Source organism: Chaetura pelagica, unplaced genomic scaffold, assembly GCF_000747805.2.
Source record: "Chaetura pelagica isolate M959 unplaced genomic scaffold, ChaPel_1.0 scaffold55, whole genome shotgun sequence".
Classification (NCBI taxonomy): domain Eukaryota; kingdom Metazoa; phylum Chordata; class Aves; order Apodiformes; family Apodidae; genus Chaetura; species Chaetura pelagica.
In genome coordinates, this window is record NW_009953571.1 from 5,437,820 (window position 1) to 5,464,797 (window position 26,978).

The 26,978-nt window shown below is 43.5% G+C and overlaps 1 protein-coding gene across 1 annotated transcript in view; it reads left to right on the top strand.

Moving 5' to 3' along the window:
• MAPKBP1 (mitogen-activated protein kinase binding protein 1) overlaps positions 1 to 26,978 on the top strand; it is a 95,698-nt gene that overhangs the window by 44,247 nt on the left and 24,473 nt on the right. The window contains exons 3-18 of the mRNA XM_009999575.1: positions 7,610 to 7,672; positions 8,275 to 8,332; positions 11,376 to 11,546; positions 14,330 to 14,467; positions 15,242 to 15,424; positions 16,565 to 16,725; positions 19,057 to 19,246; positions 20,216 to 20,362; positions 21,016 to 21,200; positions 21,311 to 21,402; positions 21,751 to 21,876; positions 22,380 to 22,450; positions 22,865 to 22,986; positions 24,007 to 24,082; positions 26,211 to 26,322; positions 26,905 to 26,968. Of these exons, the coding sequence (XP_009997877.1) occupies positions 7,610 to 7,672; positions 8,275 to 8,332; positions 11,376 to 11,546; positions 14,330 to 14,467; positions 15,242 to 15,424; positions 16,565 to 16,725; positions 19,057 to 19,246; positions 20,216 to 20,362; positions 21,016 to 21,200; positions 21,311 to 21,402; positions 21,751 to 21,876; positions 22,380 to 22,450; positions 22,865 to 22,986; positions 24,007 to 24,082; positions 26,211 to 26,322; positions 26,905 to 26,968 (1,959 nt within the window). The remainder of the gene's footprint in view (positions 1 to 7,609; positions 7,673 to 8,274; positions 8,333 to 11,375; positions 11,547 to 14,329; positions 14,468 to 15,241; positions 15,425 to 16,564; positions 16,726 to 19,056; positions 19,247 to 20,215; positions 20,363 to 21,015; positions 21,201 to 21,310; positions 21,403 to 21,750; positions 21,877 to 22,379; positions 22,451 to 22,864; positions 22,987 to 24,006; positions 24,083 to 26,210; positions 26,323 to 26,904; positions 26,969 to 26,978) is intronic.

Below are 26,978 nucleotides of genomic sequence, written 5' to 3' on the forward strand. Positions count from 1 at the left end.
CCTGCTGAATCACTGGTGACTAGGCAGCCGTGAGCCATAACAATTAACTAGAATAATTTACATCTTTCTTACAACTATAATGATTCCTAGTTGGTAAGCTGGTTGAAATTCCATGTTTTTCCTCTGAGCCAGTTTCTCCCTTCTGCTTTCGCCACAGGCTTTACTTGCCCAGGTCTTTCACAATCTCTGTCTGGCTTAGCTCTTTGCTTCCCAGAAAAGGTGCCTCCTTATTGTGCAGCTCTGTGAAAGGCTGTCACTCTCCTGAGGGCACTACTGCTGCATCTCTGGCTCCAGCGTGGCTGCTGTGGAGTTGCATACAACTTATCCAGTGGGAGACAGGACCCTGACTGTCTTTTGTCCCTGCATCCATTTCATGAGAAGCGTGGAGTCTGTTTTCCTGAATTGTCACTCTGCTTTATGTTTGTTCAGTGTCAAGTTGCTGGTTTTAAAAAGAGACCCTGAAAAAAACTGGTGTTGGAGGTTTCTGTGCTAAGATGGAGTTTTTCATATGTGGTAGTTCCAGGGGGGGCAAGGATATGTTGCAATAAGATCAGCTGGACCTGCTAGGAATAACCTGCAGCCTGTCCTTGTGAGCCTGCAGCACCTTTGCCCTGGTAGGACGCAAGCAGGACAACTCCTGGAGAGTTTCTCCTCTGTGTTCCTGGTAAAGCTTTCAGCTTACAGCTTCAGTGGTGTCTATTTGTATGCAAGAAAAGAGGTCTTGATTGCCCAGTGTACAGTCACAGTCTCTGCTCCATACTGGATCTTTTAATCCATTTGTGTGTTGAGTTTTGTAATGTCTTTTTAAAGTGTTTTGGGTGTCTTTTCAGATCTTTGCATCTGTTCTCTGCCATCTGTAGCTTGAGGTCAGAGATGCAGCTGGCTGACAAGTGTAAGGGGGCTGTTGAGAGCTGCTGGTGGAAGCTGTTGGCCCTATGAAGGGCAGGAGCTCAGCCCTTTCCCCTCATCTGCAGCAGAGCCTGTACATGTAGGCAGGCACAAACCATGCCAGCAGCAGCAGGTCATCAGGATGGCAGTGTCTTCACCAGATGGTAGGGAGAGCAGTTGCCTATTTTTCTGCATGTCATCAGATGACATAGGCACTGGTGGGTTTTTTGGGCGTGGGGAGGTGGGATTTTGAGGCTCACATATTTGGGCATGTAGTGTTTGTTCTCTTGCATGGTTTGCTCTTCTGTCTCAGTCTTTGAAGGTTGTATGGGAAGGGAGCTGTTGCTTGTGTTACCCTACCTGAGCTGAGGGGAGTAATTGGAACACTATCCTGTGGTTATGCAAAGCAAATGACACTGTATAGAGACAGAGGGAGAGGCTATTTGACTCTTTCATCTCGCCTTACATCAGAACTGGACACATCTGCCCTACCAGTCAATGCAATGGGCAGTGTGAATTTGGTATGCTGAAGTGGTGAGGGAAGCAGAGGGTGCCACTGTCCCTTTGGGGATTATCTCTACAATTCCTTGTCCCTTCTGTTCTGCCTTTTTGTAGACTCCATCTACTGAGCTGCTTTCCCTCTTCTTGTGTGTGGGTGCCCGCTGTCTTCAGATATGTCTCTGAACGTCAGATTTCTGGAGACTAGGCAAACAGTCTGGACAAATATCTCCAAAATCTGCTTTACACCTGGGTTTTTGCAGGCAAGGTCATTGGACTTGAGTTTGGCCTAGTATGGTCGTTCTTGTGTTTTTTGGAGCATAGCCTGTTCTGGGGTGCCACACAGCCTTTTGTCCTTGAATCAGAAATCCCTATTCTGTTAGCCTGGTGACACTCTAAATATATCAATCACTTTTTTTTTCACAGTGGGTTTCTGTTCAGCATGTGCAGCTTTTCATTAGCCTGTGCTGGTTTCTGAAGTGTGACTTTGGCTGCATCTCTCAGGCTCCCACCCTCCCAGACTTTTTGGTCATGGTTTGGTGCAGGGACATCCAAAATAATTTCTGCCCATTTCTTAACCTCTCAACAGATACATCTTTGTTCTCAGCATGCATTTAGTTAGTACAGCTTGCATGAAAATACCTATTCAGTTACTTAGTCAGTGTGCACATCCTCTCATCACTGTTAACCCACTCCCAGTACTGGCTGTGAATTAAAGAAGCTTTTTGGCAGTAAGAGTTGCCACATATAAAATTAACTCCAGCTTTTGTAGTCACTGCTTCGCTCTGATCAAGCTTCCCTTGGCAACCAGTGCAGTGTAAAAAAGATTTGGTTCTTATCAATGTCTTTTCTCTTTCTCATGCATTTAGTGCATAGGAAGCTGTTGCACTCTCATTTGAATAGCTCTGGGTGGGGGAAAGAGAGCAGAGTATGAGCCAGAAATTGAGAAATGGACCAATTTTGAAGGGATGGGACTGTTTGCTCTTCTCATTTATTCTTGCAGCACCATGAAAGGAATATATTGTGGGGAAAAAGAGAAAGCCAATGTTTGTTTTGATGTCTTAGTGGAGTTTTCTTTCCCCCTTACAGCATCCTCTTTACAGCACAGGCTGCATGCATTTAGGAGAGGAGGAATTGACCCATGAACTCTTCCTCCAGTCATCTGTCCCACAAGATAGGGCAATGCTGAGTTGATAGGTGACTTGGAAAGGAATGCTATCACAGGCTTCTAATTTTCCCAACCCCCCTGGAGGGCCGTGTGGCCTGCAGAGGAAGAAAAGAACAAAACTGACTGCTGCAGAAATCTGGGGTTTATTTACTTGCTGAAGAAGGGTGAGGAAGAAGGTGCCTGGGGGAATGCAGCTGAGTCTAGCAGGATGTGTGGGGAAACAGGAGGGCAATGAGAAGTGTAAAATACCCACCTAGGATTTTGGTAAGAGTGGGATTGAAACCAGCAGGAGAAAAGGCAGAAGTAAAGGTAGGGGGAGCTGCGTGGAGTGCCTATTGCTGCTGATTTAGTGAGTCAGATACTTCATGTAAATGTGATACTGACGTCCAATTCCTCTCCATTCCATCTCCTATATTTAGCTTAGGGAACTTGCTGCTTTTTTTAAATTTTTGTTTTTTTCCCCCTTGCTGGAGGCAATGGAAACTGCTGTGACACTCTCTTTGCCCTCACCTCCTCCTTCCACCCCCTTGAAACAACACCAGCTTTTTATCTGCATATATGATGCACAGTTGTGTGTGTATAAGATAAGGCTGTGCCTTCATGGAGGTTTGGAAAGCTCTGCAAGGAACTTTGCACCACTTCCCTGTTGGCTGATGGTGAGAGCTCAGGTTGTTTGCAGAAACCTTTGACATTGTTGTGAGAGCTGATTCTGTCCTTCCCCTGGACCTGAGCGTCCCACAAGAGAGGACTGGGAGAGATTCCACAGCCAAGGTGTTTTTAAAAGCTGCTTGCATCAGAAAGGTGTACTTAAAGCTTGTGGGGTGGCATCATAGACCTAGAAATAATACCTTTAAATATGTGTGCCATTGCCAACAGCCTCTGCAGGAAGCAGCACACAAACAGGACATTTGATCTCAGCTGGCTGATAGATGGTTTGTACAGCAGCAATCCATACAGCAATGAATAGTTTCTATAAACTGTAAACAACTTGGAAATCAGAATATACTTGTGGATTAAAAAGGTGCTGTGATCATCAAGGCCTGCCCACAGCTGCAGAGGAGGTAGGATTTGTGCTGAAACAAGTGTGCCAACAGTGTTGATCATGTGCACCAAGATCAGTGTTTCCCTGTGAAGGTCCCATCTGGGGTGCCTTTGGAGCTAGTCTTGGTTTGCGTGTTGGCAGTAGTGTTTAAAAAGGTTGTTTCATACAAAGGTGCCTTGAAAACTTGAATTTATTAAAGCTTCAATTTGGGAAAGGGGTGGGTCGGATGGAAGAGGTGATGTGACCACTATAGGAGTGCAGGTTTGTAGTACTTAGCTTGGTTTACATTCACAATTGGAAGCTAGGAACAAAAAGATCAGTGCTCTCTTCCCTTGCATCCTTTCCATCCCTCTGGCTGCAAAATGCTGAGTGATGTCTTATAAAGGAGCATAAAAAGGTGGAGGATGGATAGATGGGTGTATGCTCTTTTATGCAATTAATTTTCCAGTGTAATTATTTTAACTGCTGTAAGATTAGAACCAACATAAATGGAAAGGAATAGATACTTTGGCTCTCCTGAGGGCTTGGTCGCCTTACTGGACTTCAAGGCAGTGTGAGTAGGTGAGTCAGTGATCTGAATATTCAATGTCTCCATTCCCTTTATTTTACTAGACCAATTTCCTTTGCTAAAACAGAGCATTGCCAGAGTACTAATGGGCACTGAATTACCTTGTCTGGGGAACCACTGCTAAGAACGGCTGGCTGTGTGGGGTGGAGGGAGCTGCTCTGGGCCACACTGAGATGAGCTGTGGGTGTCTGAGCAGGCAACTGAGGCTGCCCTAAACACTCAGAAGAAGCTGAAGTGCTAGAAATGGTTTATTTCTGGTCATTGAGGTGATGTGCTTTCTAGGTAGGAGTGGACTAGACACCTTCCCAAACATTTTGCTAGGGAGCAAGATACTTCTGACTCCCAGAACAGTATCTGTGTCCTGCTGTAAGTTTTGTGGTTTGTGGCCTGCCATCTTGCTGAATAAGGTCTCCTTGGAGTTGGCTGGAATCCTTCTTGCTCTTGTTCATGGCAGGCAGAAGAGTAATGGTGGGAAATCATGATGGGACAGCATAGCAGTGGGATAGCTTTTGTTGGGTAGTAGCTAGTTTGAAAAAAAAAAAAGTTTAGAAGACTAATTTATCCTGGCTCAATGACGTTATTGGTATAGAAGGTCATGACCACTTAGCAAGTTATGTCAGTTATTAGCTTACAGCTCAACATAACTACATGCAACCTTGTTTCCCTGAGTCTTCTGAGTTAAAATTACCTTTTCATGATGTAAATCAGTGCTTGCTAACCAGGAAAGAGATACTGTGATTTTTTTTTTTTTCCCCCTCCCTCCAGGTGGAGTTTATTAATTACGGGTCCAACTCAGTGAATCAAGCATAGGGTTGTCTTAAGATGAAGTTAAAATATCCATGCTTATGATGGCTGCTCTAGAAGCCACGTGGCTCTTAGAGTGGTCTGTTGATTTGCCTTGATATGTGAGCTGGGTGGCTCTTACTTTCACTTGTGGAGTTTTGATTTGGCCAAGAGCTGGGAAGCCTGCTGGCAGACAGCCCTCTCTGGAGTGCAACTGAGCTAAAATTCATGATTTTAAGTGACCAAAGGCTCTGTCATTTAAGTTAATAATGGCAGAGTCCTGGACCTTTGTGGTTCACTATACTATTCTAGGAAGTGGTTTGTTTTCTTGCCTGGTTTGAAGACCATGGTTTGTTTTTTTTCATCTTTCCTGTGTTTTTAGACTGTGTTCACTTCTCTGAAGTCCTGTTTTTCTGCAGAGTTCCTCACAATAAAACAGAAACTTAAATTTAAGAGCTGCTTGGAAAATCTTTGCCAGGATTTTGTGTCATTCTGTTATTCTGTTTGTTTTTTTTTATGATTATTTTGAGCACAATTCATACCTGTCATAAGTCAGCAGGATTTTGGTCCATTAACCCTATCCAACTCCACATAATGGGGTTTTGCTTTGCTTTTCCGATCAGCTGGAGCCTTGGGATTAGGTAGATTTTCACATCTGCTAACTTCCTATTTCATATCTTGTGATTTGTGAGGCTTAACCTCTGCTGACTTGTTAATGGATCACAAGCCACCTGCTTCTTTACACTAATCCCTAGAAATATGTAGCATAGCTTTAACTTGAACCTTTTCATATTGGTTCCCCAGTGTAAAAAGCACAGAAGAATCAATCCTGGTCTGAACAAACTGCTTATTTATACTTTCCGTGGTCTTCCACAAGATTAACTCTCCAACCATGGCTGTTTGCCTTAACTATCAAGAAAGTTTTTTTGCCTTTATTGCCTTGGCCTTCTGGGTAGGGCACGGGTGGAGAAGAGTAGATGGAATGGCATTGGTGGAGAGGAATAGTGTAATGGGGGGCAGGCACACTTTGTGACTGGCTGGTGCTTTGGATGTTAAAGCTTTGATACCCTCTGAAGGTGTCTGAGCTAGCGATGTTCATGGAGCATGACAGCTTCAGCCAAGGACTCTGACCTCAAGGTCTTGGTGTGTCAGTCCTGCTTTCTGCTCCCTTTTACATTTCAAAATTTACACTACTTCTGGCAGGCTAACCTAGTCAGACCAAGGGGAAGGTCATGGCAGGTCCCTGTCAACCCCCAGCTACACTGCCTGCAACACTGCTAGTCCTGCCTTCTGCTGGGGATCAGGGCCTGGAAGGACATGGTTTTTCTGGGTAGCATGATGCCAAGGTGTGCCCTGGCTTTTGCCTTTCTGCTTGGCTGCTTCAGGCCTCTGCTCCTCTATCCTGCACGTTTCTCCTCCTGACTGATGTCTGTAGCCTGGCACACGGTGTGGGCCGGCCCCAGCCCAATGGTGACGTGAGTGAAGTCCCCAGAGCAGCGAGGGTTGCTGGCAGTGGAGCTGGAACATCCCACAGTGTTCCCCTGGCACCGCAGCAAGGGAGCAGCTAGGACTCCCCAAGCACTGGCAGTATGTACTGACAGAGGGACAGGCAAACCCCACGATTTCTATTTTAGAGGTGAGGTGAGAGATAGGTCCTCAGAGCTTTTGGTGTTCTAGCTCCTTTTAGTCACTTAACAGTTATGCTTCTGGGAAGGGGCAGTAGGGGCCATGTGTTTTCTGTTACTAGTCATTACTGCTCTCTGCTATGAGACAGTGGGGTTACATGAGGATTTAAAAATTGTGTGTAGGGTGTTTGTGAAGAGTGGGGAAGCCTCCAATACCTGGGACTGCCCCAGGCTGGTTATGGTGGGCTGAGGCAGCAAGGCAATGTGCTATGGGCAAAATTAATGGGGAGGTGGGGCCTCTTCTCCTTCCCTCTCCTCCCAATTATTAACTGCTTTGCTTCCAATGGAGGTGATTATATTGCTTACCAGGAGTTTACTACTGCTTGCTTTTTGCAGTTCATCTTGCTGAGAGATTTCTAAAAGGCCCCTGAGCAATTTGTTTATTCAGCTATGTCCCTGGGGTCAATAGTATTTGTCATATGTCTCACTTCTCAGCTGGCCAGCCACTTCTTGTGCTACACTCAACAGTTCTGTCTAGTGTTACAGCCAGACACAGAAATGTATCCTGTCTACCTCTCCTTCTTTGCATCCCCTGAGAACTTTTCTGAAAGGTCCCCTCTTTCCTGTTTCCTGACCTCCTTACTCTGCTTTAGGCATGCTGGTTTGGTGCCCAGTACCTAGGGTCATATTTATGGCAGGGGACATAATCCATCAGGGTCATTGCACAAACTTTCATGGTTAACCTTTCTGTCTAGCTTGAGCAATCAGAGACTCAGGGCTCCCAGACGCTGGAAAGGTAATTATTTATGGTACTAGCACATGGTACTCCTCAGCATGGGAGGGACTTGTGGTTCTCCACTGGGCTGCTGTTTTCCTTTGTGATTTCTGCTTAATCCCTGCTCAGCCTTTGGGATTAGGGGATGAAAGATTGAGATTTGGGGTTGCTTTTGCTGCATCTCTGCCAGCCGGGATAGCTCTGTATTTTTCTTCATACACGGTCATGTCAACTCTTTTTGTTGTCTGCTTCTTCTTTCTAGGTGTGTTGTTGTGCTGTTCAACCCAAGAAAAAATAAGCAACACCATATTCTAAACAGTTCCAGGTGAGTGAAGCTTCAGGCTGGGCTTGCTTTTTGTGGGAGGTGAACATCAAGGTTTTTATGGCTTGACTGTGAAATGCAGTAGCTGATGTTGCTCCAGGCTAAATCCCCTTAGTGTGAGCTGCCTTGAGGGAGAGGCTGCCTGCTGGTTTAATTCCAGCTCCTTCTAATGTGAGATGCTGTTGCTGATGAGGCACCACGTCATAAACATTGTGGTCCCAAGAGGAACTGTTAACAGGCATGGCATGGGGGAGGTCTTATTACAGTTCCATAGTATCTGATTTATTTTTTTTTCTCCACCTGAAACTATGACCTCATTATTGAAGCCAGCACTAGGATCTGGCCCTGCATCTGGAATAAAGGCACCAGCCTGAAAGTTGGCTTTTGGAGCTTTTCCAGCATTGTAGGCATGCTGCCTGTGACTTGTGCAGCAGGGAATTCCCATGGCAAGTGTTAGATCTCTGGTAAAGCAAAGCCATTGTGTCAGGCTCTTATGTGTGATTTTAGCCTCATTCCAGTTTGTCCCAACCTACTCCCCAGTCATGATGTATTGAAAGGATATCACATGATCAAAATGTTTCTCAGTGTCATTTTCTCTGTTTTAGGAAAACAATTACAGCACTTGCTTTCTCTCCAGATGGGAAATATTTGGTTACAGGAGAGGTAAGTGGGAGAGGAGAGGGCACATCTTGTCCATCCCATTTTGCAGCAGGGCAGGGAGTTTTAGAAGAAACAGCCAGTGAGCTGCCTTGACACAGACAAATCTATTTCAGTGTTGCATCTCTTGATGGACCTGTTACAGGTGACTCTGGGTGCTTCTGCTGGCACTTGTTTAAGTGTGTTGTCTCTCATCAGCTTGGGGGATGGATCATCTGAGATGGCCTCTGTGGTCTGAAGGTAGAGTGAAAATACATGGAAGGACACACAGCATGGCTATACTAATCAGTGAAGTGTACTTAGATGGCCCTAGGTCTGAGTTTAGCATTGTCCCTTCGGGATTTCAGGAAGTAACTGAAGCCAGTAACAGTGTTATGGAAAAAGTGAAATGTACATGTGGAATGGAGCTTTAGGAATGGTGACAGCAGATGCTGGTGCCTGTGGTTTGGCATTGTATGTTTGGCTGGGGGCAACAATTGCTTCCCCTTTCCAAGCATGCTCAAGGGGGAGAACAAGGATGAGTGCACTGCATTAGAAGTTAAAGACATGGTCTGTGTCATGAGGCTGGAATTGCTGGATGTTAGAAATCCACAGAAATATTGACTGTCCCCCATATGGTTTGGCTTATTTTATTCTTGTGTGTGATTAATGGTAATTTACTACTTAGTCTCTGTGCCTCTGTAAAACATGGGGGGGAGCATGTGTGAAACAGGTCCCCTCCTGAGCCTCAGCCACAGAGAACAGAAGTATGTCCCAGCCCTGTGTTGGAGCTGTTCAAGGCAGAGGCTGCTCACCCCAGAGGTCCCTAGTGCAGCCACCGTGATGGCAGCTGTCATGTCACTGGGTGGCTCCCAATCTGGGCCTAAATCCTGCATGGATCAGGCCAAGGACAAATAACAGTGTTTTGGGATGGTGGCTATCTTGACATAGAAAAAGTAAGCCCAAATTTTCCATCAGAGATTGTTGTTGTTATTAACCTTTTAGTGAAAGCATGAGGTTTTATAGCTGCAATTTGTTTTAATGCCTCCTTCCACTCTAGAAGTATTAATGTAATAAAAAACCATTTGTATTAAAATTAAAAGTATTTTTTCTCTGTGGTGTTCAGTGCTGATGATGATTCTGGTGCCTTCTTTTCTTTCTGCTTTTGTGTTTGTTTTTTGGTTGGTTGGTTTTTTTGATGTTTTGTTTTATTTTTTTTCCTAAATCTTTGGTGCTTTATTCTTTTCATATGGAGTAGGAAAAGTGGTGAAAAATGAAGTGGGTATTTTTCTAACAAACAACATTTTGGTTTGAAAATTCATTGGGGGGAAAAAAAAAAAAGCTCTTCCCCAGTTACACTTGAAAGCTTTTTTTTTTTTTTGGCCTTGTTGCAAAACAGTCTCCTGTTGCCCTGTTGTAAAAACCTTTTCTCTTTTCAGTATCCTCCCACGTGTCTGACATTTGAGTTACTACTTAGCGTAGCAGTGTCCCCTGCCGGTGTCAGCAGTCTTGTCTTAGTTCAGCATCTGTCTTGTGGGGAAATGGTTTCCAGGTTCATTTTGTAAAGCTCACTTTTGGCAGCATTATGCTGGTTCTGCCTGGTAACACCTTAGTTTTCCGCGTGGCTGGCTTTTCAGGAAGGAGAGCATGGAGGTCAGACCTTGGCCACCATACATATTAAATGTCTTTTATGTATTTCAAATCCAGAAGGTTTTGTTTTGGTTTTGTTTCTTTCTCCCCATGGAGTGACCGCATTCTTATCCCTGGGGATCACACAGAGCTCACTTTTGGTGAGCTTTTCTTAAATGATTAAATACAAATTCAGCTTGTAAACATCTTGAGGTGAAAGCCAAGATGCTGTGAAAAAAAAATTATATATATGTATATTTGTCTTTATTCAAGTATGTATGTGTTTAAGTAAAGCAATTGCTTTGAAGAGCAGCTGATCCAGCTCATTGTAACGCCTTGCCAGCCACCTTGAGACCTGAGCTCTGCCTTGCAGGAGAGAGAACTGTACCACGTGCAGTAAAACCTGACCATGGCATTTTTCCAGGCCACAAGGAGTTGCTTGGCAAAACTTTTGAATGAGACAATTAAAACATGCACAATTCTGAGTTGTTAAAGCTTTGATTTCTCCTTCTGATCAGACTTGCCTCTCCCACACAATCAAATTACTTGCTTAAAACTGATCAGAAAAGGTACCATTTTGCCATGTTGCCATGGATATGTTATCTTGCAAGCTACTGTTTTGACGAGACTTCATTGTGAAATCAGGAGTAGGCTCTTTGAGTAGCATTGGCCCATCAGGCACATTTTTGGCCAGCATTTCAGCTCATCTTGTGTGCCTTGTTTTATTTTGCTTTAATAACAACCAAAAAAAAATGAAACAAAAGAATAAAATTATCTTGCAAAAGATACTGAATTGGCACTTCTGAAGTCTGTGACCACATGTTTCTTGGGAGAACAAGTGTAAAACCAGAGTCTGTGTTCCCTCCATGTCTTTTTTTCTGATGCTACCCTGTCTGTGCTCTTTCATCTGTGTGTTATCTTTGTGACAGGAATGATGCTGCCAGTCTCCCAGAAGCCTCCATCAAATGGTGTGTGATAGTTATCGTAACAGTCATGTCATGTTTTTATATGGCATGACCTGGCTTGAGATCTCTGATGTCCATGTTGTGTTGGGAGCAGAGGACATGAGGGCCTTTTAATTCACTGAGTCCAGAGATAGGATTTTTAGAATCGTTTTTGTGTGCTGTGAGTTCCCATTGCAAAGATCAGGGATGCACATCAAAAGTATTGTTCTCATCTCTAGCTGTTTCGTGAGTACCATAAGAAGAGGATTAATGCAGGAGTGATGGTATTAATTCTTTCAGACACCTGTTGAAAGGCATATACTCTTTTAAGTTGTTAGTCTCAAGCTGGGCTTTAAAGAACTGAAGGAACCTCTAACCCTGTAGTGAATGCACCATCTAGACATCTTTTTCCAAGTGCTCACACATTTATGTGCTCGAATTTGTCAGAACTGACCTTGGGAGTTACATTTCCTATTCTGTGTCCTTGTCCTCTCCAGAGTGGACACATGCCAGCAGTTCGGGTATGGGATGTGGCTGAACGAACCCAGGTGGCTGAGCTCCAGGAGCACAAGTATGGTGTGGCCTGTGTGGCCTTTTCCCCCAGCTCCAAGTACATTGTTTCAGTGGGGTACCAGCATGACATGATTGTCAACGTGTGGTCATGGAAGGTAAGTTCTCTTGGAGGTTGGGTGGACCACAGGATACTGCTGAATTAAAGAGAGTGGACAGTCTAACCCTAGGCTATTTCAGTTTCATCTTGCTTTCTGCTTCTTTTAAAAATTATGTTGTTGTTTGTTTTTTGACATTCATGGACACAGACAAGTTTGTACATGAGAGAGAGCTCTGGTCCCTTAGGGAAGATCCATGGCACTTCGGTGAAGGGATGTTCTTTATACTTGAAGACATGTGACATCTTGCTGTCCAGCCAGAAAAGCCTGGATTTTGCAACCTTGTCAAAACCTTCTACTTTTTTAGAGGCTTATTAAAAACTAATTTATGAGGTTGAGGAAGAAAAAGTCTCATCAGCCAGGGAGTTTTTTTGTGGTGCAGTGGTTGCTCTTGGCTTGTTTGGTTTTTTATGTGTCAGGATTTGTGATGCTCTGATCCCATCCTTGATGAATCAAGAAAGGGAACACAGAGAAATCACAGTGAGTGAAAGCTGATGGAGGTCACTTACTGCCACTGACTGGGTTGGTGCAGCACTCTGTGGAAACAAAGCTCGTGACTTATCCTCTAGAAAACATTTGTGTGTGCTGTTTGTATATAAGAAAAGAAATGTTTATTACCAGTAGGCTTGGAGTCTTCTGTAGCTCCTGCTACTTCTTCAGGTCCTGTAGCTCTCTCTAGAAGATACGTGATTTAAAAAAAAACAACTTCAGTTCATCTGTTAAAATATTACATAATTATAGAATCATAGAATGATTTGGGTTGGAAGTGACCTTAAATTCCAGTCCTCCTGCCATGGGCAGAGATATCTTCCACTAGGCCTGGTTGCTCAAAGCTCCATCCAACCTGGATGCTTCTATGGCTGGGCCAGCCGCAACTTCCCAGTGCAGCCTGTTCCAGTGTCTCACCACCCCCACAGTGAAGAATTTCTTCCTAATATCTGACCTAAATCTGCCCTCTTTCCACTTAAAACCATTACCCCTCATCCCATCACTACATGCCCTGGTAAAAAGTCCCTCTCCAGCTTTCTTTAGCCCCCTTCAGGTATTGGAAGGCTGCTGCAAGGTCTCCTTGGAGCCTTCTCTTCTCTTGCAGCTTATAAGTCTGTGTTCATTTAGTATATTACTCTCTTAATCACATTTCCTATGCTGTAATTTAAGATCTAACTGTGCTCCTGCATGAGCTGAAGTTTCACCTTATTTTTTTTTAGTAGAGCTGAACTATGTGGTGATGAATGAGATTGTATGAACTATGTAGTGACTTGGAGGTGGTCATAATACATGGCGTATGTGGGACAGTACAAGTAGCTTTGTTTCCTCTTGCTTACACAGGTTTTTCTGTTCACTGCAATCCTATTTATAATTGTGTGTATGAGAGCTTGTGAGGGCTATCTTGGTCTTCCGTGCTGAAGAACATGCACTTTAAGCATATGTTTCAGCTATAACTATTGGGAGGTCCAGCTAGCCTTCATTTTGGAGACTAGTCACCAAAACTAGAGAAACTTTACCTGACCGAAGTCAAAGATGAATAAGAGACCAAGATGTGAAAACAGATCTTCTGAAGCCCTTTCCTGTACTTTTAAACACAACCCTTCTATCCACTGTGCTGCTGCTTCAATTTAGCAGTTTTTCATGGCTGGGAGACATACTCAGTCATTTGACTGTGATGGAAAATAAACCTCCTGTTACCTTTAGGGTCCCCTTGCTTCCCTAAAGAAAGGCCACAGGAACAGTCCAGATGTTGAGTTCTACAGCCATTCTAAGCCTTTCTCTGTTGACTGTCTTGAAAGAAGTTCTGTTAATGGCTGTCCCCCTTGCTTTTCCCCCCAGTCTGGGTTGGGGGGGTCTCTGAGGTGACAGCAGCCCAGACTGCTGTATTGCCAGTTTCTTCAGTTCTGTCTGCATGTTGTCCAAAGGGGCCCTCAGTGTGGTGAGTTTGTGTGCTGAGGGCATTGTGTTGCGAAGACTGGGAGTGATCCAGTCTCTAAAAGGAAGGGTAAAGGGAGCAGAACGAGAATAAAGAGTGGTGCATTTTGTACTCTGTGTGCTGAAGGGCAGAGAGGAAGACTTTTTTATTCTCACTTCTACCAGTCCCTGGGGAAAAGCAGGGGGAGGAGAACTGAGTACTGGTATTGTGGACAGGGAGCTCCTGGCATGTGACTGTTCTGCTTAGGCAGTGTCCATTTCTGTTCTCTGTCCCTGCAGTGTTCTTCTTCCTTTCCCAAACTCTTTGATGTTTTGAGGGGCGCATTTGAGATGCAGCAGACTTTGTTTTGTCCCTTCCAAAACAGGCATGATGTTTTTCTGTTTTGAGTCTTTCAAGAAATGAGGAACCAGTACTCATTTCCTTGCAGAAAATGCCTGTTCCTCATCTTGCATGCCCTGCTCTCCTTGCTGGCTCTCCTGGAGGCTGGGAGAGCTCCTCCTTGTGCTGGCCAGCATATGCTTTTGCTGTTTAGAAAGGGAAATGGGTTTGCTCTGAGCTCCCGGTGATTGTGAAACCAACATTTGTCATGGCTCAGACAGCAAGTTCCTGCAGGCACTAGTGCCTGCTGATTTGTTCTAGATTCCAGTCAACGTGGAAGTGGAATTGAATGTAAATATGAACTGTACTGTCCACCAAATTAGTGCTCCCAGGTAATACTGGGGAGGTTGAATTTAGGGATGAGTAGGGAACAGTTTGGGCCTCATCTTTTCCCTGCTGCAGCATTTCTGCCTGTACTTGAAATGAGTTTCCTTTGCTTTTGAGTGAAGAAATTAAGTTATCTAAACAATTATGTTTCCAGAAAAACATTGTAGTGGCAGCCAACAAAGTCTCAAGTAAAGTGACAGCCGTGTCATTCTCAGAGGACTGCAGTTACTTTGTCACTGCTGGAAATCGACACATCAAGTTCTGGTACCTGGATGACAGCAAAACGTCCAAGGTGAGAAAACATGCATCAAAGCCAAGCTGTGAACAGGCATTTCCATCTTACTGCAGGGTGGATTTTGCCCCAGTGACCTGTGGGAAGTGGGAACTCTTTGGTTTTTCCTGGGATTCAAGGATAGCCCTCCCCCCTGCCCTGGCTATCAAGTCTCAGTCTTCCCATGGGCTTGTGGCACCAAAAGCTTGTCTTACCCTGAGCTGAGATGGGGGCATGTCTCCTGGTGTATAGCAGCATACTTGTTCTTTAATAGTTGTATATACTGAAGGGCAGAAAAATCAGAAAAGAGCGGCAGTTTTTGAACAACTGCAGCTTATTGAAGGTGAGGAGAGCTGTTTGATGTTGGTATGGACTTCTCAAAAGGTTATAAGTGTTATTTTGAGTCTTATGAGTGTTTAAATGATATTTTTCTGTGGCCTCACAAACATATGTTCGTGCTTCATGCTTGAACACTGCTTTAGCATTTGGTACAGATTAGCCATGGAAGATTTGTTCCTCCCAGTGAAGGATCTGCTATCTCTGGGTCATAGGTTTGGAAACATAGTTTTGATGTCATAACATTCTGTTCCACTGATGTGCTAATAGTGATGGTCCCAATACACTGTGCAGCCACTGGGTCTGCAGCAGGTAAAATGTGTCACTACGTCTCCTTGTAGGCTTTTCGCAGCTCTCCTTCTTTAAGGCACTTCAGCTCTCAAGGCTTGATGTTCTAAAAAATGTCTATCTGCCTGAAGTACCTTGCTGTATTTCTAACCAACTGTTTTCTCTTGGTAGGTCAATGCCACGGTCCCCTTGCTAGGTCGCTCAGGATTGCTTGGAGAACTGAGGAACAACTTCTTTGCAGATGTGGCATGTGGAAGGGGCAAAAAAGCTGACAGCACCTTCTGTATCACATCCTCAGGCCTGCTCTGTGAATTCAATGAAAAAAGGCTGCTAGACAAGTGGGTAGAGCTGAGGGTGAGTTTTCCATCCTTCTGTCCTGCAGTATTTGCCTGCTGAAGCAGAGCAGGCACAGCAAATAATAAGGACACAGGGATTGCAAGCTGACCACCAACAGTGAAAGTATCTGGGCCTCTGCCACTTTGTGTTTTACTCTGGAAGGCCAGGCAAAAATAGCATTGCTCCTCAGCAAAGGAATGTTATTAATCATTGAGGCTCTTTCATTCTCAAGCCTCAGCCTTACAGCTACTGCCCTTCTGGCAAAGCAGTGTCCTGATATAACTTTGGCAAACCCCAGTTTGTCCCTCCTGGCTTGGCCTGGACGAGTAAGAGTTTTAGAAGGATTCTGATTTCTGTCCACTCTGAAGTGTCTTACTTGGCTTGTACATCTCAAATGCAGGTTCCTGAGGTACTGCTTGGTTTGTCTATTCTACCAGGCTGGCCAATAAATTCGTCGGTGCTCGTTTTTCTTACAATTGAATGCGAGATGCCTAGCTGAAAGGATTCATGTATTAAAATCAAGGGAAAAATCTTTCCATGCTTTCACTCAAGTGAAATGCCTCTTCTTTTCTTTCCTTTCCTCTCTAAAATCTGCTTTTCACTCTTGCTCAGAATACAGACAGCTTCACAGTAAGTTGGAAAAAAGTTTTCCATTGAACTCATCCCCTTATCACCATAAGCCATTTTGTACCATTTTCTGCCATTTGTACTGATCCCAGCGGGAGGGGGAAGAAAATAATTTTTTTTCTTATTTACTTGTGACAGGTAATATATTGGCTTGCTAGTACAGGATCAGGTGCTGCTTGCCTGCTAGTGGTGCTGAATGTCACAGAGGAACAAAAAACAAAGTTCAGAGTAAGACTCACCTGGGGCAAATGTGCAGCTCTGCTGACCTCACACCACTGTGGGTGACAGAGGAATTCAGCTTGGAATTAACCACTTGGAATCTGCAATGGACCTTGGCTAGGAAGCTCCTCAGAAAAAAAAAAATAAAATATTTTAGACTTTTCCTTACTCCCAGGGCTTCACTTCACTTCAGCTTTTCTAACCATGACTCCTTTGTCTGTTGATATACTGTTCTCCCTGTCATGTGTCTGGTGATGTTTGAAGTGAGAGCACATTGCTTACTTGCCATCTTGTGTGCTGTGTCCTTCTCAGACCACTGTGGCAAACTGCATCTCTGTGAATCACGACTACATCTTCTGTGGCTGCGCTGATGGCACCGTGCGGATCTTTAACCCTCTGAACCTCCACTTTGTCACCACCCTGCCGAAGCCGCACTTCCTGGGAACAGACATTGCCAGTGTCACTGAGGCCAGGTACTGTGGAGAGGGTGAAAGGGAGCAAGGAAGGCGTCCGGGCGTTAGAACTGTTCCCCAGACCTTTGCCATCTGGACCGTGCTCTTTTTATGGATTAAAATTGGCAGCCTGTTGCAGATCTCCCTGAGCTGTTGCAGTTTTGCCTTGCCTGCCTGGGCTCCAGTCCAAAGCTGGTTGCTGGAGTACACAGCATAGCTTGCACTTCATCTCCCTGGGATTGCTCAGGTCTGGTGGCCTTTTGACAGTGGTTGCCATGAGCAAGCAGGCAGAAGGCACGAGATGCTGTGGCACACTTCAGTTGCTCCTGAATATGTTCCATGGCATATCTTTTGCTTGTCACTGGTAAGGGCTGAAGACTTTCCTCCATGTTAGTACAATCATGTTGCTAAGAGATGTACAGGCTCTCACGGGGTATTTTTTCAAAGGTTTTCTTCCAGGCATTTGTAGACCCAAATCTTCTACTATCTTTTGTAATTTTTCTTCTCCCTATATCTTGTCCATGATGTTGTTTCATTTTTCTGCCTTGCTCAAGATAGCTATCTGGCTATCTTCTGCTTTGACTCTCTGTTTCTCACCTTCTGAGATGGGTATTGTAAGTTCCATACAGCTCTGTCTGTCAGCTTCTGGAGACTTATGCCAGAGGAGCCCCTTCATGTGTTGCTGTTCGACAGTCCTGGTTGGAGGCTTCTTCTGTTGCCCACTTCTGTCACTAGTGGGGAAAGAAATCCAAAGGTGTAATAATTGACCAGCCATCATTCCATGGGATATCTGGAGTTCCCACATCTACAAATATATACGCTTTTTAATTTTCCTTCCTTTTTCTTTTTTTTTTTTTTTCCATTTGTGTCTCAACAGGTTTTCTCTAAACTTTCCTTGTGAACTTGAGGTAAAGGTTCAAACTATATAGTGCATTAAATAGTCCCTCTCCAGAAGATCAAAATGTTAAAATGTTAGCAGCTTTTGCTACTGCTAAAATAAATTGTACGCATGGACCCTTTAAAAATACTCTCTGCTGCTCGTAGGAGACAATGATATTCTAATAAGGAAGATGGAAAAGGAACTCTGAATTTAAAATGTTAGCAGCTTTTGCTAGTGCTAAAATAAATTGTACACATGGACCCTTTAAAAATACTCTCTGCTGCTCTCACCCATCAGTTGAGCAGAAATATTCATGTGATTCTTAAACATGCATTTGTAGTGCTGATTACAATCTTAACAACTTTTTATTACTTCCAAAGAAGCTTAAAAACACAGGACTCCTTATTTTCCCATGCATACCCGATCTTTGTGGGATGGCAGTTGCCCTCAATGCCCACAACTGTATCAATGACTTGATTTTTTTTTATGGGATCTGAGCTGCACTCTTCTCGCCCTCAGAGCTTTGCCTGCTAAAGCAGGCCTTTGCCTTGCAGTGCAGGGCTCCCATTGTCTGCTGTGCTACATGAGCTTTGACCCTCATCTCTGCATCTCCACCATCTGCGTCTTTTAAATTACCTGCTCTCAACACCCTGGTACTCCGGCTATAGTTGCCTTATTTTATGCCATTAACAGCATTGTGGGATGGCTGTGTTCACCTCAGGTCAAGAGAGCAGCTCCTTCTTTGTGTGCATAGCAGCAAGACTCAACAGAGGACTCCTGTAGAGGGTTAACATGGTGTGATTTTGGTCTAACGTGGGAAAGGAGATGTTTCCTTGTTCTACAGAAGTTCTCTGTTTTAAAGTTTGCATCAGAGCTTGCCTATCTAGAGAGGACTGTACCCATCTGCGGTTGCCCATCTCATGAGCTGCTGCAAGCAGCACCAAGCTGGCCTATGTGTGGGGCATGGGTGGAAAGAAAGTATGTCACACAAGTGGGGCCACGGAAATGAATTGTCCCTTTGTCCCTTGTGCTGGTGTGCTCCTTTCTCCTGAGACAAGTAGTCTACTGCTTGGTCATGCACAAGAGCTGTTCCTGCAAGCAAGAAACAAAATATACTACCCACCAAAAGATGGTCCACCATCCTCTTTGAGACTTGACTTGGTTTTTACAGCCTGGTTATTCAGAGGTAAATTATGATGATCTTCTGTGATGATCAAGTGTTCAGTCACATGTCTGTGATGGGACTCTGGGTTGGACGGCAAGAAGAATGACTGTTGCCGTGGGGCTTTCAGGCTTCTTTTGGGACTCTGGTTGTTCAAGAGACAGGTCTTTGCAGCCAGCTACCTATGTATGCCACAGTGTATTGTTCATCTTGACACAACCGTGTGAAAAATCCAAACTCTCATGTTTTACTTCCATGCTCTGACTCCAAGAATCCAAATTAATCAGGCTTTTGTTCTCTCTTTGTGCAGTCGTCTTTTCTCTGGTGTGGCTGATGCGAAGTATCCGGACACAATTGCATTGACCTTTGACCCCACCAACCAGTGGCTTTCCTGTGTATACAATGACCACAGCCTGTATGTGTGGGATGTCAAAGACCCGAAGAAAGTGGGCAAGGTGTACTCTGCTTTGTACCACTCTTCCTGTGTGTGGAACATTGAGGTATGTTGTCTACAGGTGCAAGTGTTGGATTGTGAGTTGCAGCTGAGGAATTAATCTGAAGAACCACCAAATTTAAGTGCAAACATGTACTGCAGACTTCCTCCTGTGGTTAGTGTGGTTGCTATAGGACTTGAGATGGAGCTGGGAACAGTTCTTTGCACTGCAATGGATGACCAAATGCATTAGATGCAGTGTGCTACTGGAAAAAGTCTTGCATTAAAAGGTGAGAGGTGGGAGAAAGAGCAGAACTGGACAAAGCTGAATGCAGAGGTGCCTCTCACAAAATGCACAAGAGTTCACTGCTGACCTCAAAAAAAAAAAAAAAAAAGTTTGAGGTCTGTGGTGAGCATATGCTCTAAAGTCAAAGGAACGAAACAAGTGATAAGACCTCAACTCTGATCCTTCTTAACCTATGTACCAGGATATCCTGCTCAAGTGGCCATCATCTTGCAGTCTGTCTAGTTGGCTTTGCCTCAGAGGGACAGAGGGGTGGAGAGGAGGAGGGTTAGGAAACTATGTAATCATTAATGTGTTGAAGTATGTCCAACAGTAGTCAGGAAAGGGGGAAGTGGAAATAAAGTGGGAACAGGCTGAGGATTCTTTATTATTATTTATTTATTGCATCTCACCCTTTTTTTCGGATTACAAATTGACAGTAGTAGCTAAACGTTGCCAACTGTGGTGCAGAGTCGTTGTTGCATGGTCTTTGAGATGCTCTCTTTGAACCGTTAGTTACACACTTCTTAAGGAGATGTTCTGCATTCAGGGAAGCTCAGTGAGCATTTGTTTGAAGTGAACACAAAACTCTAGTCTGCAAACAGGTTTTTGTTAGGAGAACTGGCTGGCTCTCACCTTTACAGAACAGACAGGACAGCCCTTTGTCTTCTTTTGTTTAGAAACTTGGTACCAGTGTTCAGGATGCCAAATACCGGGCAATCTCATTCAGGGGTTGATTTTACCTGCCCTTAGGTGTATCCGGAGGTGAAGGACAACAATCAGCCATGCCTCCCCCCTGGTTCATTCATCACCTGCTCCTCTGACAACACCATTCGTCTGTGGAACACTGAGAGCTCCAACATTCATGGCACAGCCCTGCACCGCAACATCCTCAGCAATGTAAGATCCCAGATTTTGATCACCTCCTTGCCTTTGGGGTTGCTATTCCTTATGCACAGGTATTCCCAAGTTAAGGCCCAAACTTCTTGGGATCTCTGAGTCAACACAGGCTTCCCTGTAAACAGAGCACAAGTCTGAAGCTGAAGAAACATGAAGGGAATATCAGGTGGAAAGAAAGTTTGTCTGATATGGTCTTGTGCACTATTCATTTTTCCATAAACCATCCAAGGATTCACCAAACTTAGTCTCTTCCAAAATGGCTCATGCCACATACTTCAGAAAAGCTTTTTCTCTTTTTCTCCATCTCTGTAAACACTTCAAGATTTGTTTGGAAAAGGTGCATTAAATGAGGCAGAGGTTCTGGAGAAACAATGAGGAGGATACTCATATGGAACAGTGATTACTTGTGGACATTTGCCTCTGTTCTTAGTTATGTTGGAGGACCCATGGACGTAGAAGCACTGACCTGTGCGTTCTTGGCAATTTGTTCACGGTGGAAAAAGCTCCTGCTTTTTCTGTCACTTCTCAAAAGCCATGGGCAGCATTACTGCCAGTGAAGTATAGATACTGGCCAGGAGCCCAGTTTCTAAGGCAGGTCCTTCACTTTAGTATTTTGTAACCAGCTAATATATCTATGTGTATTGTATCCCCAGGACTTGATGAAAATCATCTATGTAGATGACAACACGCAGGTACTTCTGGACACTGATTACAACTCAGCAGGCAGTGCCGACAAAGCTGATGCACAAGTGATGGACACGAAGGTGGGGATACGCACTGTCTGTGTGAGTCCCAGTGGGGAGCACCTTGCCTCGGGGGACAGGATAGGCACTCTCAGGTAATCCCATAGGCTTCTTGTGCAAATTGCATGCTGGGCAGGTATGAGAATCACAACCAGGTTCTTGCTAATTTTATTAAACATACTGAATCAGCCATATTGTGTCTTAGGATATATGAGTTGCAGTCTCTGACGGAAATGCTAAAGGTGGAAGCTCATGACTCAGAGATCCTATGTCTGGAGTACTCCAAACCTGACACAGGTAAATGCAATTAAGCTTATTCTATTTTGCATGTGAATGTAGCGTTGAGCAAGTCAAGAATGTCCAGTCATGGTATGTCGGAACTTTCAGTGGTGAGCTACTCTTGGATTTCAGAGCAGGCTTGTAGTGTTGGGCTAGTAGAGCCTAACTTTGAAAAAGTCTTCTGTCTCATACTTTTCCTTGGAATATTGTAGGTTGAGTTCCAAACTTGTTCTGTTTGTTATAGTAGTGTGAAATCCAGGAGTGTTCCTTTGTCCCTAAGATGACTGAGAAGCTGTTTTAAAATAGTGACTGGAAGAGCAAATTACTTTTAATAATGGTCTTGTACTCTTTTTAACTTTCTGACAGGCTTAAAGCTCTTGGCCTCAGCCAGTCGGGATAGGTTGATTCATGTCTTGGATGCTGGAAAGGACTACAGCCTGCAGCAGACCCTGGATGAACATTCTTCTTCCATCACTGCTGTGAAGTTTGCAGGTAGAGAATCATGGCCTCCCTCCAATGCTGGATTTGAGTATTGCTGTTGTCCCATTGTGTTGTAAAGTAATTTTAACTGCTTAAACACTGGGTTACGACAGGCTGAAGCTGCAGCTGCTTTTTTGTAAACTTCTGTAGCTGCAGTCCTAACAGGCAGTGATATTTGACAATACTTGCCTTCTTTTCCCTTTTGTTTTTTTCTCCTCTCCTTCCTCCCCACTAAAAACCATCTCCTGACTGAAGTCCTAAGCATTTCTTTGGAAAGTTGTTTTCTGTAATGATTTACTCCCTTTAACTCATGTCAGATGGCTACATGCACTCTGAGCATTAACAAGTCCTGTCCCTGAGAAGGGCCTTTTGTTTTGCTGCAGCATCCTGCTGCTTAGGTAGGAGTCAAACTTAGCTAATCAGGCCTGGAATAAATGAGCAGTGGTATAAATGGAAACATTTCCTCCACCTGGTATTTGTGTTTATCTTTTGATCCCTCCTGCCTTTTGCTGCAGCCAATGATGGAAAAGTGCGAATGATAAGCTGTGGGGCAGACAAGAGCATCTATTTCCGAACTGCGCAGAAGGTAACCTCATTACAGCTTTTTGTGCACTTTTAAAAAATAATCTCTCCACAAAGGAACTACTTCAAAGAGTGATATCAGAGTTTCTGGATGAGCTTGTTAATATTTCAGCCTCAGTGTCTCCCACTGACTCAGTGCAAGAGATTACGTTTGGAGAGCTAGTTCTGTGAAGTATGCAGCTGTTCCGAGCCTGACCTCTCCCAGCAAGATGCAAAGTAGACAGCTGTCAGGATATCTGGTTTTCTTTCACTGCCAAGGCTACTGTGAGGAGTGGTGAAAGGGTATGGGTTGGAAAGGAGTTCCTTGTGCCCCCAGTTCCAGCAGACCTGGTTAAGTGGGAAGAGTTGGTTTCTATTTAGAAGTTTTTAACAATGGGTTAACTACTTGATTTTGACACAGTCTCTACTCACATACTAGACAGGAGAAGGGGTTCAGTTTACCCGAACGCATCACATTGTTAGGAAGACCACTCTGTATGACATGGATGTGGACCCCAGCTGGAAATATGCAGCTATTGGATGTCAAGATCGTAACATCAGGTTAGTTTACTTCTTGTCTTGAAAACATTTTTGCAGTCTTAAATGAGTTGGCCAAGGGGGGGTCCATCCCCATTGTTGTTCCTCATTGACACAGCATTTTCAGACCAATCTGCAGCCTCACCTCACACTTTGTGAGGTTGAACTCTCCTTTCACCCTCACTGATGAAAAGTTGTGAATATATGCAAATGCCCATGGGACCCAGCTTCTCGCTGGGTCGCTCTGTAGAGCAAAGTCTGGGAGAGCAGGTGTGCCTTCCTTTACACACAACTGAGCTGTGGTAATTTTTACTTTTAAAGTTATGTCTAGTGTGAAGCTGTGTGAGGTACCATAGAATAGCTGGAGCTGTTGGAACCTGAAATTGAGCTAGGAGTGACTGTATTTTGACATGTAGAATCAATTTTCTGCTCACTTTATATTCATTTCCCCAATCTGTTTCTGCCTTCAAAGCAAAAGAGACTGTAGTTGTTGTGTCTCCTGCTGTTGTATCATGGCTGAATACCACTGCTGAATCTGATTTGCAGTTGTATTTTAATGTAGATAAAGGGTCTTGCTCTCTTAACCTTTTACTTTAATATGAAGGAGCCAGAGGTATTTTTAAAGCAGGGAGGACTGACTGAAGCCTATCAAGAGCCATTCCTTATCAAGAGCATAACCATTCACCGTTAGAAGGCATGGAAAGGTTTTCTCCCTCCCATTTGACCTCTCCTTCAGTGCCATGATGCTATGCTTGTTTTTGGTTATCAGCTTCAGAATCAAGCCTCAATTTTAATTCAGATAATATGCTTGATATTAAATAGTTCAATCTTGAGCCTTTACATTACTTTCAAGGTTGTTTCTTGAACCATTTAAGTGATCGGTGGTTATAGTTCATTGACATGATTTTTCCATTTCCTGTGGCTTGGCTCTGGTCCCTTCTCATGTGGAATGAGAAGCAGAAAGAGAAAAGGATCTTGGTGACAAGATCCAGAGAGCAATACCTGGACTAAATAAGCAATGTTCTCTTATGTCATTATTCTCAGGGTTTTCAATATAAGCAGTGGGAAGCAGAAGAAGCTTTACAAGGGTTCCCAAGGTGAAGATGGCACCCTCATCAAAGTAAGCTGTTTTCTTTCTTTATTACTTTTTCCTTTTTTTCCAGCTCTTCTGAATGCAGCTCAGGGCTAAGAAAATGAAATACAAATCTGAACACAATAACTTTGGGATTTTTTGTGGGTTTTGTGTTTTGTTTTTTGTTTTTGTGCTTTTTTCCCCGCTTGCTCCATACTTTGTCCCTTATCCTGCTGCTGCTTACTCCTACCTCCATCCCTAAGGGCTGGTAATATTATTTGGTTTCCATCAAGCTAAAACAGGAAAAGAGTCAAGGAATGCTGAGGTTGGTCTATAACCTCTCTCTGTCCTGTTTCTGAAGTGAGCCACAGGCTTGTGCCATAAAAGCAAGTAGAACTGCACCAGTATCTGTCAGGAGATGATTTAGTCCATTTACTTTAATTGTTTACTTTCTGTTCCAGAGACCTCATTCTGGCTTTCTTGACTATTTTTTAATAGGATTTTTAAGGTGGTGGTGGTTGATCAATGTTTGAGAAATTTGTGGTTGCCTGAGGGGAAATGTAACTGAAACTATGAGTTGATTAAATAAAGAAGCATCTACCCTGAAAGGCCTGTATTCTTCAGGTCTTGGAGTGCTGGACAAGCTTGGTACTGTTTATAGTGTTCATGTTTCTTACCTGCTGAGTACATCCAGGCCTTGGGCAGGGTAGCATGTCTGTTTCTGCTGCTGTCCTAGGCTTCCCCTGGTAAACCAGGTGCATTCAACATTCAGAGTGATGCCAGTGCACTGGGATGTGGAAGAATCACATTCTTGTCTTTAAAGGGGAAGACTAATTGACACAACAAAAATATCTCCCAAGTGTTTTCATTGCATTTGTTTTCACTGATAATTTTTCTACATTTAAAATGAAATATTTCTGTTTAGCTGCCCAGGCCAGCAGTGTTATTGAAGGGTGTAAATAACTGGGTAAAGAGGGAAAAGAAAATGAACAGTTTTGTTCAGTGTCACTTCTTCTGTTTTACAGAGAAAGAGAAGTTCTCTTTCTCTTTGCATGTTATAATTCCTACAAAGTCTTTTATAAGCCAGAATAATGAAAATGAAAAATTCCTGCTACACTTTATTGCTGGTGCTTGATTATATCATTCTCAGACCACAAACCATGAAATGTTGCTGGGAGCTGGAATTTTTGTTTTTAATATCCTTTATGTTTTTTGTTTTTGCATGCGTAGCTCAAGTGTGGAATCTCAATTATTTTTAGTATTGCTTTGTTCATTTATAGTTCAATAATGTAGCCAAGGGATTATGGTTGTCTCTGGAATTTAAACTTCCTTGGCATGTTGTTCTGAGATTGTAATATACATTGTGGTTTAACAGGTAGAACCCAAGCAGGGACATCCAAAACAAAAGATACAGCAACAAAATAAACATAGCCAAAAAATGTTATCATTATTTAAATACAGTGTCTCGAAAAATAAGACATTTTCACTCTTGGTTCCTTGAAGCTCTACAAAGGGCAAAGCAGGACATTTGGTGACAGTAGCTGTATTTGCTGTGTAGTGCTGCTTTAGACCTCGTGAGGCATTTGGAGAGGGTTCATATTTGATCAAGATAAAGCAACAAGTGACTGTATATGCAAGTAAAACAACCACAACTGATCCAAAAAGGGGAGTTGCAAGTGCTGGAAATTGACAACATCGTTATCAGAAAATTTCTCTGCAATGTTGAGTTCTTTTTTGGTTTCTGTCCTTAAGAGGAGTATTTTAATATTTCAATTAACGCTATCAGCTCTGATTATGTTTTTTGGGGAGGGTGTTTTGGAGTATGGGTTTTGTTTTGATCTTAAGAAAGATAACAGTAAGACCCTAGTCGTTGAAAGGAGGTATGAGAGAGAAGTGTAAGTCTCTCCATTGGTAATGGTGCCTTCACAGTCAGGAAGGTGCTTAATGTAAATGTCTTTAGTCTCTGATGAGGCTGGAGATAGTTTAACATGTTAATCAAGTTGGAGATTTGTCCTGGGATGCTGGGTAGCCTGGTACTTAACTGGAGTCCTGTAAAAGCTATTTGCATTTTATTAATTTAACTACTATGACTGTTCTGGTTATTCTGGACCATTTTCATGTAGTTTGAAGGCACTGTCTCACCGGACCTTTGCACTTCTTGTATCTCCTCATCCAGGTGCAAACAGATCCCTCTGGTCTTTATATTGCAACCAGTTGTTCAGACAAGAACCTCTCCATCTTCGATTTCTATTCTGGCGAGTGTGTTGCAACCATGTACGGACATTCAGGTAAGACACATAAGCTTCTGGAAATGCATTTTTTTTCTCTTGATGACTATATAGCAGGGTCTGATAGTAGTTCAAGTCCTTTCTGAAGGTCCCTCCCTACCAGAGTTTACTCAGTGGGTATTTTGGAGTAGGATATGGTTGGATGAAGTCTAATAGCTTATTTCATTGCAATTTCAACTTTTTTCAGACCTCATTTTGCATTGCAAAACGCAAGCACACACATGCCTGTCAGGGCATGTATTTGTTTACACAGTTTTTCTAGTAGCCTGTAAGGTAATCTGTGTTTTTGAAGCATGTATTAAGTTTTGTTATGATATGCTCTCACCTCCTACCATGCAGAGACTATTCTATTAAAGCAAAAAGAGACTTGAGTCTTCATGCATATATTGCTGTGGGGATAGCCTTACTATGTCAAGCTGAGATTGTTAAATGGTTACGGTAAGTGGGGCCTATTGATCAGTGAAGAATATTTGCTTTAATCAGAATTCGAGTTACTGAGCACAGCTGTTTGGCTGATGATCTCTTCTGCCAGTTGGAATAATTCAAGGAAGGTTTTGTTTGCTTGTGCTTTATTTCACACAGAGATTGTAACCGGGATGAAATTCAGTAATGACTGCAAACATCTGTGCTCTGTTTCTGGTGACAGGTAAGAGCGG